A 15,589-nucleotide genomic window follows, 5' to 3' on the forward strand; every position below is an offset into this window, starting at 1 on the left:
AACTTCATATTTTAAAGAGATTCTGGAATGGGTTCAGCGGTTCAGTCCCAAGATTGGTCAGAGAGCAATTTAGTATCATTTTCTCACGAGGAAATTTCTCTGAAAATATCCCAGATGCTTCACTGTGACTTCCTTTGTCTCTAGGAAAGTCTCACCTGGCCATTGTCCAGCGGGTGAATAACGAGGGAGAAGGGGACCCCTTCTACGAGGTGATGGGCATCGTCACACTGGAGGACATCATAGAGGAGATCATCAAATCAGAGATCCTGGATGAAACTGACCTCTACAGTAAGTGGCTCTTGTCCAAAGCCATCGTGTTTTCCTCTGAGGTTCTCAGAGCTGGCTTAATTTAATGGACAGTATGAAAGGGGGTCAGGACAAGCCCCAAGTGTTACTGTGTGTCAGCCCTCTCCTGCCAGGGCCTGGCATGGCAAGATGCCCCAGCTTGAACCACCAATGAGTCGCTGAGAGTATGCTAGCTAAATGTTTATCAACAGAGAACCTTCAGGAACAGAGCCAAGACTATGAAAAGGGGACCTCCTGGCCTTTGGATGGAGGAAATGAAGTACACCTTGGATGACCTCTCTGCCCTTGTTTCTGTCCCCTGTGTTGTTCCTGGTTTGTCTCTTTGTCCACCTGGACACAGACCCTGGCATCCCTGGGGGTTCACTCATGATTCACTCACAACAACATCAGCGTGCTGTGGAGACTCATGACATCACCCAGCACTACCTAAGCCAAACTAAGTCGTCCTTTTAGACGCTGCTCTTGTGTGTTTTCAGCCCTGCTGCCTGGTCCCCACCTCCTCCCTTTCCACCCCTGGCTCTGGTCTTGTCTCCTCACCCTCCTCCTCACTCCCCCTCAGGAACAACACAGGTTCCTCCCTGCGATAGTGACTGCTTTCGTTACTGAGACTTATCAAAGCTTTGCTCACAAACATTACAAAGGCCTGCTTTCCTCAAAAATGGGAGTGTTATCAAATCCATGGGAGTTCCTAGGCCAGTAAGTGTCCCCTCCTCCCAATTTCATCAAGTGGGACAGCAGTCCCCATCCTCCCCTCAGAGAACCCATTCCAGATCTGTGTCCTTGGTTTGCTGGAGGCAACTGTTCAGAGACAAGCTCCTAGTAGAAAAAACTTCAAGACTCTAAGGCAGTGAGTGGTACAGAAAGAGTGCTTGCCTTTGGGGTGAGAAGAGATCAGACCAAGGTGGGCCAAGCCTTGATGAAACGTAGCAGGAGCGTCACGGTGTCTGCTGTTGCAGTGGAGCACTGGCCCAGCTCATCACCTTAAAATAGGGGTTATCTCTCCATCCCCCAGTCCTTTCCCCCTTCTCCACCTCTGACTGTCACTCTGCTCTAGATTTAGAAATCCCAATCTATATCTCAATAGATATACTGGTGAAAACATTCACGCTAAAGTGTTAGTGGCTGACGTTAATAGTAGTGACAACAGTCTGAGTAAGCTCTTCCTAGGGCATTTGTGTGGAGAAGGCAATGGCACCCCACTCCAGTACTCTTGCCTGGAAAATCCCATGGACAGAGGAGCCTGGTGGGCTGCAGTCCATGAGGTCGTGAAGAGTCGGACACGACTGAGCGACTTCACTTTCACTTTTCACTTTCATGCATTGGAGAAAGAAATGGCAACCCACTCCAGTGTTCTTGCCTGGAGAATGCCAGGGACAGGGGAGCCTGATGGGCTGCCGTCTGTGGGGTCACACAGAGTCGGACACAACAGAAGCGACTTAGCAGCAGTAGCAGCAGCAGGGCATTTATCTCAACAACCTGATCTTCCAATACTCACTATTAAAATAGAAGGAATGGGGACTTCCCTGGCAGTCCAGTGGTCAAGACTTCATCTTCCAACGCAGGTGGTATGGGTTCAATCCTTGCTTAGAGAGCTAAGACCCCAAATGCCTCATGGCCAAGAAAACCAAAACATAGAACAGAAGCAATAATGTAACAAATTCAATAAAGACTTTAAAAATGGTTCACATCCAAAAAAGGATTTTAAAAATAAATAAAATAAAATAGAAGGAATGAAAAGGGAGATCAGAGGAAACTGATTCTCCGGTGATTAACTATTTGGTAGCATTCTGTTGCAGAAGAGAGAGGGAATATTTAGACAAACACGTCCTATAAATCAGAAGGTTACTTACTAGTAATGGAAAAGATAGATGGTCTTTTATCAGACCAGATAAAATGGTCTGAGAGATATATTTGCTGCTCTGTTGCTAAACCATCCTCTCTCTAAAAGAGAGGGTTACGATTTTCCCACCCTTATAAATAAGCATGAATCCTTAAGAACAGTGAGAAGGCTGAGGAGCCAGGACTATTGTGTTGCTTCTCCCCAGATCCTGACCCCGAGGAGAACTGGGCCTGGATCTCACCGTAGGATCTCACCATTTGTGGCAACCAGACACAAGGAGCCTTAAAGCTGGGGCCAGGAGTCCAAGGCAGGCCCACAAGAGAGCAGAAGAGCAGTGTGGAGGAAGGCACTTTCTTCCTTCTAGAAGGGAACTCAGTCACGTGGCAGAGCGAAATCAGAAGGGGAAGAGTCCCAGGGAGCCCGTCCCCTGGAGTTCTCTCACTTTCATTTCCACTGTGTCTGTTCAGCCTGCACTGAGAGTTCCCTGCACTGCTATTTTGCTCCAGGCCAACTTTAGAAAAACCCTAATCTGCTTTTGTGCTCCCCTAGAGCAGATAGGCTAAAGTTTCAATATTTTACTCAGTACTAAGGGAAAGCAAGAGACATATGACCAAAGAAAGCCTACCCTTTACCCCAAAACAGATTTTTATTGATTCATTTGACTGTGTCAGGTCTTGGTTGCAGCCCTCAGGATCTTTTTAGTTGCAACATGCAAACACTTCGTTAAGGCATTTGGTATCTTAGATCCCTGCTGCTGCTGCTAAGTTGCTTCAGTCGTGTCCAACCCTGTGTGACTCCATAGATGGCAGCCCACCAGGCGTCCCCGTCCCTGGGATTCTCCAGGCAAGAACACTGGAGTGGGTTGCCATTTCCTTCTCCAATGCATGAAAGTAAAAAGTGAAAGTGAAGTTGCTCAGTCATATCCGACCCTTAGCGACCCCATGGACTGCAGCCTACCAGGCTCCTCCATTCATGGGATTCTCCAGGCAAGAGTACTGGAGTGCGGTGCCATTGCCTTCTCCACTTAGATCCTTGACCAGGGGTCAAACCCAGGCCCCCTGTCTTGGGAGTGTGGAGTCTTAGCCACTGGACCACCAGGGAAGTCACCCCCTGAAAATATATATATAGACAAGATTTTAAAAAGCAGGGAAAAAATTAAATTGGAAAAAGCAGAGATTGTTTTCAATCAATAATCACAATAGTCCTGCCTGAGGCCCCCACCTGGAGAACTCACCTTTATGGATTATAGAGCTAGTTGCATTTTTTCCTCCTTCTTTCCTTAATTTCCCCCAATTCTCTCCCAGTCGGGGGGCCAGGGTTGAAGCAAGAGAATTGTGAGTGGAAAGAGGGAGTGACCACCCTCCTCCTCCTTTGGGTGGCATCCCTCAGTACTGCTCAGAGCATGGTTTAAAACAGTGGGAAGAGACCAGGTGAGTCCAGCTCTGGGGACAGGAGTATGGCCAAGGCAGAAACCCCCCCGGCCCTGCCATAGTCCTTGATGCTAAGAACAGAAGTCCCTTGTGTGTGAAGGCCTTTTTGTAAGCATACAGTTATTTGTAAGCATTTCACAGATAGATTCTGATGGGAGTCTCATAATAACTACCTGAGATGAGCAGAAAAATTACGATTAATCGTTAACCTTATGGGGCTTCCCTGGTGGCTCAGATGGTAAAGAATATGCCTACAATCCAGGAGACCTGAGTTCCTTCCCTGAGTTTCGAAGACCCTAAAAAAGGGAATGGCTACCCACTCCAGTATTCTTGCCTGGAGAATCCCATGGACAGAAGAACCTGCCAGGCTACAGTCCCTGGGGTTGAATACAGTCGGACACGATGGAGTGACTAAGCATGCAGGCACTAAACTTATGAGAAGAGTTATGATTAATCACTAACTTTATTGTATAAATTAAAGCACACAAGACTGTGATGCTTAGAGATGCTGCACAGCTCATAAGCAGGGGAGCCAGTCCTAGAAGCCTGAACTTGGGAGCCCCAGGCTGGCCTTCCGCTTTTCCACTGTTCACCACTTCAGCGCAATTAATACAGAGACTTGTTGACACTTTCCAGAGATCCCCATGGTCCCAAAGGACCTGTCTCAGGTGAAACCTCCAAAAATCAACAGTGACTCTGAGATAGTTGCCGTCTGTCCCCTGTCCCCACAGCAGACAATCGGAAAAAGCAGAGGGTCCCACACAGGGAGAGGAAGCGGCACGACTTCTCCTTGTTTAAGCTTTCCGACTCGGAGATGAGGGTGAAGATCTCGCCACAGCTTCTGCTGGCCACACACCGCTTCATGGCCACAGGTATGATGGCCCTGCCCTCCTGCACCTCCACCCCAGGCAGACAAGGCAGCTCTGGAGGGTGGGACCCAGGCACCCGTCATCCTTAATACCTTGTAACGTGAGTCCAGTGCAGGGACTGGGAACCTCTGTTCCAGAAGAGGAGGTTATCCTTGGGCAGGGGCAACAGGACCCTACATTTGCTTGTTTTCAGCCTCCGATCTTCTTGGGATAAGTGAGTATGATGCAACTCTGCTTTTCTCTCTTCTACTTGAGAAAAGAGCTGAGGAATCCACCGCTGCACTTTCCCTTCCTCTACCTGCTTCATGGTGGGGGTTGGTGGCCCAGAGGGTTCATCTGGGAGGGACAGGTGATGTCCTATGTAGCTACAAAGGCCCTGGGGCCCGGACTGTCCAGGGGCCATGTAGGCCTGTGATTTATGAGTTCTTCAAATACAGACGTGGATTGTGAATCCCAGAATCTTTAGAGAAAAAAAAAGAGAGGATCCAAAGATAAACTTCTCCTTCTTATAAAGAAGGTAAAATTGTCTTTGAACTGTCTAATCTTCTCATTCATGCCTAATTAATGTGCTGACCTATAACGATCACACACATTAGTAAGTTCACTGTTTAATTAATCCAGCATGTATTTATTGAGTGCATAATGAATGCTAGTACTGTTCCAGATGCTAAAAGGTAGAAGACTTTAAATTGGAGCTTCTTTAGGGTTTTAAACATGTAATATAGTTCTGATATAACATGTAATTATAGTTCTAATATAGTCTTTCAATGTTGACTACAAATCTCAACTGAATATCTGATTTCCTAGAACAAAGCAGATGTATCTGTAAATATAATGATATGCCATAATTAATAGTATAGTATAACATAACATAATAATATAGTATAGAATAATTAGTATAGAATAATACCTATTAATATGTAAATACAATGCAATGATGCTTCTTATTGAGAACTTTCCACTTAAATAATTAAGTGTTCCTGTTAACTTGAAATTCCATTTCACTCAACAGATATACATCATACAAGTAAGTCAGATCAAATTCTCTGTATTTCATTTGATCATAGCATTAAAACAAAAACATTTTTAGCCATGTTCACATGGCTTCGCGACCCCATGGACTGCAGCCTACCAGGCTCCTCCATCCATGGGATTTTCCAGGCAAGAGTACTGGAGTGGGGTGCCATTGCCTGGTAGGCTGCAGTCCATGGGGTCGTGAAGAGTCGGACACAATTGAGCGACTTCCCTTTCACTTTTCACGTTCATGCATTGGAGAAGGAAATGGCAACCCACTCCAGTGTTCTTGCCTGGAGAGTCCGAGGGACGGGGGAGCCTGGTGGGCTGCCGTCTATGGGGTCGCACAGAGTCGGACATGACTGAAGTGACTTAGCACTTAGCACTCACATGGCTTACTTATCCATGTCCGACTCCAGCTGCTTTTTAAACCACTATATTGCAATATAGTTGACATACAAAAAATGGTACATACTTAATGTAAACATCTGGATGAGCTTGGAGATACACATACATTCATAAAACCATCATCATAATCTGTGCCATAAATATAAACATCACTTCCAAAAGTTTCCTGCCACCTTCTATATGTGTTATTACTATTTGTCTGTGTGTGTGTGTGTGTGTGTGTGTGTGTGTGTTAATATAAGATCTTAGCAAAATTTTAAGTTCAGTTCAGTTCAGTTGCTCAGTCATGTCCAACTCTCTGTGACCCCATGGACCGCAGCACGCCAGGCCTCCCTGTCCATCACCAGCTCCTGGAGTTTACCCAGACTCATGTGCATTGAGTAGGTGATGCCATCCAACCATCTCACCCTCTGTTATCCCCTCCTCCTCCCACCTTCAATCTTTCCCAGCATCAGGGTCTTATCAAATGAGTCAGTTCTTGACGTCAGGTGGCCAAAGTATTGGCGTTTCAGCTTCAGCATCAGTCCTTCCAGTGAATATTCAGGACTGATTTCCTTTAGGATGGACTGGTTGGATCTCCTTGCTGCCCAAGGGCCTCTCAGGAGTCTTCATTGTAGCATGTTCTTGGGCTCCATATGCTGTGCAGTAGGTCTCTAGGATTTATTCATCTGGCATCACTGGAGCTCTGTACCCTCTGACTAGTATCCGCATTACCTCCTTCTCCCAGCCCATTCTACTCTCTGTTTCTATGAATTTGACTATTTTAGATTCATCATATAACTGGTATCATGTAGTATTTGTCCCTCTGTGCCTGGCTCCTCAGGTTCATCTATGCTGTCACAAATGGCAGGATTCTCTTCTTTTTTAAGTCTATGTGCAGCTTTAAATAAAGTCAACGAGAAAATTAATAACAAAATTGACACTGTCAAAACAGGGACCTGAAATGCCAGTGCAGGTACCCATATCCCCAGAGGGCCCGAAGATGCACACTTGGGCTTAAGACACCCCCCCACCCCCACCCACCCAAGGGAATTGCAGGATGGAGCGTGGAGCGCAAATGGCTCTGGTGGTGTCCACCCTGACTCCTCCCTGCTGCCGATTCCTCCTGCCTTCACTCTCCTCTAGAAGTGGAGCCGTTTAAGTCTCTGTACCTCTCGGAGAAGATCCTGCTCCGGCTCTTGAAACATCCCAATGTGATCCAGGAGCTGAAGTTTGATGAGAAGAACAAGAAGGCCCCAGAACACTACCTCTACCAGCGGAACCGCCCCGTGGACTACTTTGTGCTGCTTCTGCAGGTGAGTGGGAAAGGCTTAGACCCTCCAAGGGCAAGGTAGGACTTCTCCAGGCTGAAGAGGAATGCCCACGCCTCCTCTGGGCCAGGTTCCAAGGCTGCCTTGGGAGCAAGGCCAGTTGGGGCGGGCATTTGTCCCTGACTCACAGAAGGAGACAGGTGTGACGGGCTGGCGTCCTAGAATGATGGGATCTTTATGGCACTTAGTCTGATGTCAGCAATGTTTGTGGTTGGGAGTGCAGTGGGTAACTCCCAGCCAAGGGGTTCTGCTGCTGAACTTCCTAAACTGGTGTCCTACAAAATCCCTGTCACCTCTTGTCTCTGCCTGGCCATGCCCAAGAATGCAACTGTGCACTGCCTCCCAAATTTCAGACACTCCTTGTTTTAAGCTCTTCTCTCTGTCAAACAAAATCTCACCGTCTCTGATTTCCACCCACTGGTCCTTGCTTTGCTCTCTGGAGGCACATGGGACACGTCCACTCTCTCTGCCACACTTCAGCCATTGCAGTGCCTTAATCCCTTCCTAAAGGGGACTATGAGGGAATAAACAAGAAAATGAGAGAGGTGCAGCATCTTGCTGGTACTCACATGAGTACAGTCATCCCCCCTGCCCTGAGAGGGTGTAAATAAGTGGAGAGGCCTGTGAATAAGTGTCAGGCATGATTCCAGCCCCTCCTCCTGGCTTGGTTCCACCATTAGCCCTGCCCCTACTCACTGTCTCTTCCCGATAAAATCTGGTGAACCCTAAATACAATGATTGTCTTAAAATCCTAATTAAATTCCCATTGACTTAGAAAGGGCTTCTCTGTTACAGTCCCCCTGCCACCTGTCTGCTCCAACACGGTATATGCCTCAAACCCATCCTTCCAGATAGCCTCGTTAAAATGCCTTCTTCTCCAGAAATGGAGTCGCATTCTTCACTGTTGAAAATTGAGAAGGGTGTTTGCATTGTTTACATAACACAAGGAACGCGAGTAGAGTCTTATGCCTAATATAAACGTAACCATTTTCAAATAAATCTTGGCGGGGGTAAAATATAGGAGCAAGAGGATAGGTTCAGAAATTGGAAAGACCTCGTTTTAAAATTCCAATATTGGTACTTGTTAACTAACCTTGATTTAGTTATTTAATCTTTATGAGCCTCAAAATTGATTCATCTATAAAACTGGGGGTAAAAATAGTACAGGCCTTGTAGGGTCTGGGATGGATCCGTGCAGTGCATATACACGGTTTCAGACCCCTAATAGCATACCCTATGCTCAAGCTTCTCACAGAATCTGGCTTTATCTCAGCTAGAGATAAGAGAGGTGGTCTAGTCTCAGACTAAACCACTGGAAGTTTATGGGATTTATGGGGTCCTGAGCTGGCTGGACCTGCCTCATGAAGGAGCCATTAGAGTCTTCAAGGAAAGCTTGCATGTTCATGACTGGATACTGCTTTATTAACTAAGCAAGAACTTTCCTGCCAAGGGCTCCTGAAATTAAAGCTGCTGTTTCAAAGCATATCTGGATGGAATTCACATTCTCCTGTGATAAGATTTTAGGTCCACTTATTATCCAAACAGAAATACTTAGGGTCGTCTTCACTAAAAGAGCTGGACGTGCTCATCCACACCCTTAGCACACTTCCTTCTTTCTCCAGGGTAAAGTGGAGGTGGAGGTTGGTAAGGAAGGCCTTCGCTTCGAGAACGGAGCCTTCACCTACTATGGTGTCCCAGCCATCATGACCACTGCTTGCTCAGGTATTCCAGTTTCCAAGCCATAGCTTATTGGGGAAGCAGTGGGCTAGTGGAGAAAATGCATCTGGGTTCCAAGTCATGACTGCTGTTGTGGACCCCGGACAAGCCTTTTACCTTCCTGGACTTTAGAAGTGGAAGTACATGGTAGACTGTAACATTATCCAGTGGTAGGGATGTGGTAATTTTCAATATGAAAATGCACATTTATTTCACTCTTTATACGTCCACCTGATTACCTGTTTCTGCAGGGTTGACTGGTGCTGTGGGTGGGATGGAAGAGGGAGAATTCCTCTAAGAAGGTGTGTTTTCTGAATTGCCTCTGAAACACCCTGCATCCTTCTGTCCTTAGATAACGATGTGCGGAAGGTTGGAAGTCTGGCTGGATCCTCTGTCTTCCGTATGTATCTCTCAAACCCCTCCCTCGTCCTCCCTGCCGAGGTCCTGCCTCAGCCCAGTCTGGGGACCCGGACCGACCACTCTCAGCCTGGGCTGGGGCTAACACAAATGCTGGCAGCCTCTTTGTATGCTCTGCCAGGAACACTGCTTTCTGCCAGGTACCCGCAGACCACGGCGGGGGTGGGGTGGGGGGCTTAGTTTCTGAGAGTCTAGAATGTTTTCTGCTGCTTCTCTGCTCGTGTGCAAAATGATGAATGACCAGCGAGGGAGGTTGTGAGGGGAGGCACCATTTGCTGTCACCTGCCAGGGAATGCAAGCAGGTGGTTTTGTGTGCTCTGCTGGAGGTTGAACCATTCCTTCTCTGCTGTGGTAATCCACCCTCTGTCCTCTACTGGCAGACCTTAATATGCTATTATTGTGTCTGTGGCATTTAGTAAGCAGTAACAGCAAGATCTTAGGATGTAAACCCCAGGCTGGCACGTATGTTGCTCATCTGCTTCTCTTTGCTCATTGACCACATCTCAGCAGGTGGGGAGGGGTCTGTGGCTGGCCGTGCATGCTGATGGCAGGGGCTGGCACAGGCTGCTGGTGGGTGTTCTCTGCCCCTTCTGTGCACTACCTTCTCTGCTTCCTGCATCAGTTATCGTACTTGTGTTTAGAGGGCATGGCATTTGTTGTGATATAAGTGTGATCCAGAAAGCATTATTTCTCTAGATTTGTCTTTGATTCACCAGTCTGAATTTTGCATTGCTTTCAGCTCTTAGTTTTTATGGTGGCCATTTTAATGCCAAATGGGTGTTTTTTCTCATCATTTAAAAAAAAAAATCTTCCATCGTGCTTTATATTGGGATTTATCAGAGGGTCCCAAAGCTTGAAATCACAATCCATGGCACCTGAAAAGTAGGTACTGTTTTAACAAAGAAACTAAAGAAATGACCTGCTCCGAATCACCTCAGTGCAATTATTTATCTCAATGCATTCCAGTGGCCTGACTCGTTCAAACAGCACAATGAAATACAGATCTTAGATGCAATGTGTTCCAGGATGTCGTTTCTACGTGGGAATATTGGGACAATTTACAGTGTAATTTCCCATCCTGGCCCAACAGAGAGCTTAAAAGAAATTGAAATAGCTGCCCACACCCAAGGAGTGGTCCTACATATGTGGAAGGAGGGCTGTAACAAAAATCCCTGGTATGTTGTTATATAAACCGACAAATCTCAATTAAGGTTGGTGAAGGAAGCATCAGTTCACAGAACAAGAAGTCAAGATATGGGAGAGGGATGGTCTACAGGACCAAGTAGACCTTGGTTCTCTAAAGGAGGTCTCCACCAGCCATCACATTGGTGCTTGTTCAAGGTAGAGTGACTACTGAGATTCAAAGTGTTACCTAGAGGTGTTGGCCTTTACATAAGACCGAAAGAAGTGGGGACTCTAGGGGTAAATTGCTGCGTAAAGGTCCCAAGCCCATCTAATTTACATGACTTTCTTTCTTTAAAAAAATTTTTTTTGAGTAGTAGGAAAATGTTGTCTGGTTTCCTCAGTCCTTCCTGTCTCCAGTTCTTTCTATCAAAATCCATTTTATCATTGAGACAGAATAAACCTGCAATAGTAATCTCTCCTTCAAAATTGGTTAACTAAAAAGAAACGTTAACCTCTCTTTCCCTCTCCACACTTCTGAGCATCTTTATTTATCCATCTTCAGGAGGAAAAAGAAATCAAATTAGCTTGTAGGGATATAGAGACATTTTCCATTCTCCCCCGCAAGCCCTCCACACCTAATAGAGTTAGATGTGGATAACTGCGAAGACCACCTGCACCACCCCCCTGCCCCTGCTTATTCCCGGTCCACCTCTCAGCCCAGGTCCAGCCACCCAGCATCTTTCACTGTCCAAGAACCTTACTGGTAGGTCAAGGAAGAGCTTAAGGCTGAACCACAAAGTGGTGGATTCTTGTAGGGTCTCAGTCTACCTACCTAGCCCTGTCCTTGATGCCAATCTAGAGCTTTGTCAGCCTTGAGGGTGATAAATGAGATGATGAGTTTGCCAGAACACTGGCCCTCTGACCGATGCCTCAAAGTTGAGTCTGAGGTTCTAAGTCAGTCCCTCTGCTTTTCCTGCGCTGGGTGAAGGAAACACAATCAGCACTGTCTCCTTTGTCTTGGTTCTGATTGCCAGGGAACCCAGGAGGACCAAAGTGAGCCTGGTAATCCAGAGGAATGGGCCTGAGCTCAGCGTGACCAGAACAGATGCCCACAGGGGTGTGGAAGTGGGAGAGAACAAGTCTCCTATTCGCTTGACTGAGACATGTTTAATTTGTGGACCGGAAGCACTAGAATTCTTCTTGAGACAATGGGGTTTCTTATTCCAGTGTGTCTTGCAACACTAGGAGCCAATTTAAATATTCCTCGACAAAGAATGATTACTTGACAAAATAAATGATTATCAGGTAGGATAAGGCTCTCCCCTCTCCCCTTTACACTATTGGATAATTTCAGGCAAATCATTGGGTGCAGCAACCAAGACTGCCAAAGCCACCTATTTCAGAGTCCTGTCACCTGCAGACTGACTTCATTTAGTTTCTTGGAAGGGACTCTGGGAATGATCAGAGGGATAAAGACAGATTCCCTCCCGGAAATACTGCTCGATCAGGATCAAGGTTGGTGAAGGACTGGAATATTACTACACATTCCACTCCACCCAGGCCCCAAGTTATAGCCAGCACCATTTCAGACTATGGGGAAAGAGAGAGAAGGAAAAGGTGATAGGAAGAGAGGTGCTTTGGAGCACTTATACTGGCTAAGAAGTGACTATGATTTAGTTTATCAAGTTGATTCACATTAAGATTGCTAGAAACTGCCCTTCCTGTGTCCCAAGGCTCTGGCTGTGCACAGTTCCTCCCCAGCACTGTGCCCACAGAGGGAACTCCTAGGAGTCCGAGGCAGAAGATGGCCTCCTCTTCCTCGAGGATGCCCCTAGCAGGAGCTTGCATTTTGCTTTCAGCCCTCCCGCAGGTGAGAAGCCCTCAGGCAGTCCGGAGGGCCCCACGGGGATGCACCGCTGGGCTTCCAACACATGTGCTGGCTCAAAAAGTCATCTCAGACGAAACACTGCCCAGGCATACTCCCTGCTGGGGCACTGCCTATTCTTGTCACTGGTGGGTCTCATCCCCTCTGAGATTATTGTGCATCTTTCTGGAAAAACTTCAGCAAAATCTGTTTATTTTCTTCTTTCCGGAGAGTGACTTTGTGAGAAGATGCAATTTCCATGTTTCCAGAGGCAAGACTCCCTTTGGCAGAGAAATGGGATGTTGTGAGGATCCAGGAGCAGTCTGTCTCACCCACTTTGCTTTTTGTCTCTCTCCTTTTGTGTTTATCTTCCCCTTCACAACTCACAACTCCTTGACTCTTTAGTGCCCATCTCTGTGTCTCGTACCTTCGCCTTCAGCAGAGGGGACTCTCTGGCAGGCTCCCCAGGTAAACATGCATGGGGTCTTGATCTCCATAGATCCATGGGGTTTACAAGAGGCCTTTGGTGTCTGTCACTGTCCTGCATGAAAACTAGCCTCTCCCAACAGACAGGCCCAGGACGAAGGCATAGCACAATGCATTGCTAATACTGGTATTCACTGCCCAAGCATGGCTGGTGCAGTGGTGTCACTCATGAACTTAGCCCCCAGGCATATGTCTGTGTGCATCCATGTGAGAAATGGGGAGGGCTGGAGAGGAATGGTGTGAGTTTTTCCTTATCGTTTGTCTGACTGCAGAAAGGAGGGATAAGAGGTGCAGCAGATGAAAAATAGGAGAAAACAATGAAAGGCTATGCTTTATTTCCATTTTTCCTCTGTCTTTTCTTCTATGTGGTCTCTGACCTCAGTTAACCACTAACCCCACCTCATCTTCCTAGAAATGTTACTATGTAGTGACCATAATCTCTCTGGCTCTGCTCCCACAAAGGATGCTATATTAAAAACTTCAGAACTTTTCATTAGTTTAACCTCTCCTGTTAATGAAAAGTTACTGATTTCTTTTTAATCAGGTAAAGCAGCTCCATACTATAACTCAAAGATGGAGTAGAATGTACTAAGTCTGAACAATCGGTTAAGAACTTGGTTTTTTTTTTTTCCATCCCTAGAAGTTGATCTCTAAGTTTCATGGAGCAAATAATGAACAAACTAAGGATTTATTTAAGTCACCCTGAAGTTAAAGCACAATCCAATTTCCCACACCCGCTACACCCGTCTTCCTTATTCCAATGCTATGGTAGTGATTCTGAGGCCCCACCATAGCCTCATCATCAAGAAATCAGTTGTATTTCACTGTGTATATAGTAGATTCTCAACATTCAAATAGGCTGAGACCTCAAACCCCCAAATTTGCAACTTCAGAACTATTTATATTGACTTCTACTTTCTCACAAATCACAGTTTTCCATCAAAAACCATCTGGTTCCCATGTTTATCTGTATAAGACAAATTAACCACCTTCTCCAATTTCATCAGTTTTCTCTCTTACTTCATGGTGATTTTCCACCAAGAAATAATTTTTTTTTCTCACTTTGTGGGAGCTCATGCCTTTATGATGACTATAGGAGAATGGCCCATCGGAGATGCCATTCTGGTGCCCTCACCAGCTGAGTGGTCACTCCCGCATGCCAGCAAAATTAGAAACGACCACATCGTGGACCTTCAAGATCCTTCCCACTGGGGAGTCTTGGTAAATGAATAATGTGCTCTTTAGTCTCAGCAGAAAGGGAAGATGCACATTTTTTAAATATTTTCAACTAAAAAGATCAAAGCATTAAAAAAGAAGAAGAAAGAAAGCATGAGAGCTGGGATATGCTTTTTAAAAACTAACCCTCAGCTCATCAGAAAACCTAGTTAATGATAACTTCCTACTTAAAAAAAACTTAGTTCTAGTTCATCAATATAATCCTATAATTTAGTATTTCCAGTCATTCTTGCTTCTGTTTCATATCAGCAGAAGAAGAAGCCTCACTCATTGGATTTACAGAAAGCAGATCTGGGCACATTCTGGCCCCATACTTAATGTATTATCCAGATACATTAATTTACATATATTATGTCTTCAGTTCAGTTCAGTTGCTCAGTCGAGTCCAACTCTCTGCGACCCCATAAATTGCAGCACGCCAGGCCTCTCTGTCCATCACCAACTCCTAGAGTTCACTCAAACTCGTCTCCATCGAATCGGTGATGCCATCCAGCCATCTCATCCTCTGTCGTCCCCCTTCTCCTCCTGCCCCCAATCCCTCCCAGCATCAGAGTCTTTTCCAATGAGTCAACTCTTTGCATGAGGTGGCCAAAGTATTGGAGTTTCAGCTTTAGCATCATTCCTTCCAAAGAACAGCCAGGACTGATCTCCTTTAGAATGGACTGGTTGAATCTCCTTGCAGTCCAAGGGACTCTGAAGAGTCTTCTCCAGCACCACAGTTCAAAAGCATCAATTCTTCAGCACTCAGCTTTCTTCACAGTCCAACTTTCATATCCATACATGACCACTGAAAAAAACCATAGCCTTGACTAGACGGACCTTTGTTGGCAAGGTAATGTCTCTGCTTTTGAATATGCTATCTAGCTTGGTCATAACTTTCCTTCCAAGGAGTAAGCATCTTTTAATTTCATGGCTGCAATCACCATCTGCAGTAATTTTGGAGCCCCAAAAAATAAAGTCTGACACTGTTTCCACTGTTTCCCCATCTATTTGCCATGAAGTGGTGGGACCAGATGCCATGATCTTAGTCTTCTGAATGTTGAGCTTGAAGCCAACTTTTTCACTCTCCACTTTCACTTTCCTCAAGAGGCTTTTTAGTTCCTCTTCACTTTCTGCCATAAGGGTGGTGTCACCTGCATATCTGAGGTTATTGATATTTCTCCCAGCAATCTTGATTCCAGCTTGTGCTTCTTCCAGCCCAGCGTTTCTCATGATGTACTCTGCACAGAAGTTAAATAAGCAGGGTGACAATATACAGCCTTGACATACTCTTTTCCCTATTTGGAACCAGTCTGTTGTTCCATGTCCAGTTCTAACTTGCTTCCTGACATGCATATAGGTTTCTCAAGAGGCAGGTCAGGTGGTCTGGTATTCCCATCTCTTTCAGAATTTTCCAGTTTATTGTGATCAACATAGTCAAAGGCTTTGGCATAGTCAATAAAGCAGAAATAGATGTTTTTCTGGAACTCTCTTGCTTTTTCCATGATCCAGCGGATGTTGGCAGTTTGATCTCTGGTTCTTCTGCCTTTTTTAAAACCAGCTTGAACATCAGGAAGTTCACAGTTCAC

The 15,589-nt window shown here is 45.8% G+C and overlaps 1 protein-coding gene across 1 annotated transcript in view; it reads left to right on the forward strand.

Annotated features, from left to right (window-relative positions):
* The window catches only part of CNNM1 (cyclin and CBS domain divalent metal cation transport mediator 1), a 66,718-nt gene that overhangs the window by 29,832 nt on the left and 21,297 nt on the right, over positions 1 to 15,589 (forward strand). The window contains exons 2-7 of the mRNA XM_052660971.1: positions 145 to 288; positions 4,308 to 4,448; positions 6,993 to 7,162; positions 8,800 to 8,899; positions 9,246 to 9,293; positions 12,705 to 12,767. Coding sequence (XP_052516931.1) covers positions 145 to 288; positions 4,308 to 4,448; positions 6,993 to 7,162; positions 8,800 to 8,899; positions 9,246 to 9,293; positions 12,705 to 12,767 — 666 coding nt within the window. The remainder of the gene's footprint in view (positions 1 to 144; positions 289 to 4,307; positions 4,449 to 6,992; positions 7,163 to 8,799; positions 8,900 to 9,245; positions 9,294 to 12,704; positions 12,768 to 15,589) is intronic.

Source organism: Budorcas taxicolor, chromosome 23 (assembly GCF_023091745.1).
Source record: "Budorcas taxicolor isolate Tak-1 chromosome 23, Takin1.1, whole genome shotgun sequence".
Lineage (NCBI taxonomy): Eukaryota > Metazoa > Chordata > Mammalia > Artiodactyla > Bovidae > Budorcas > Budorcas taxicolor.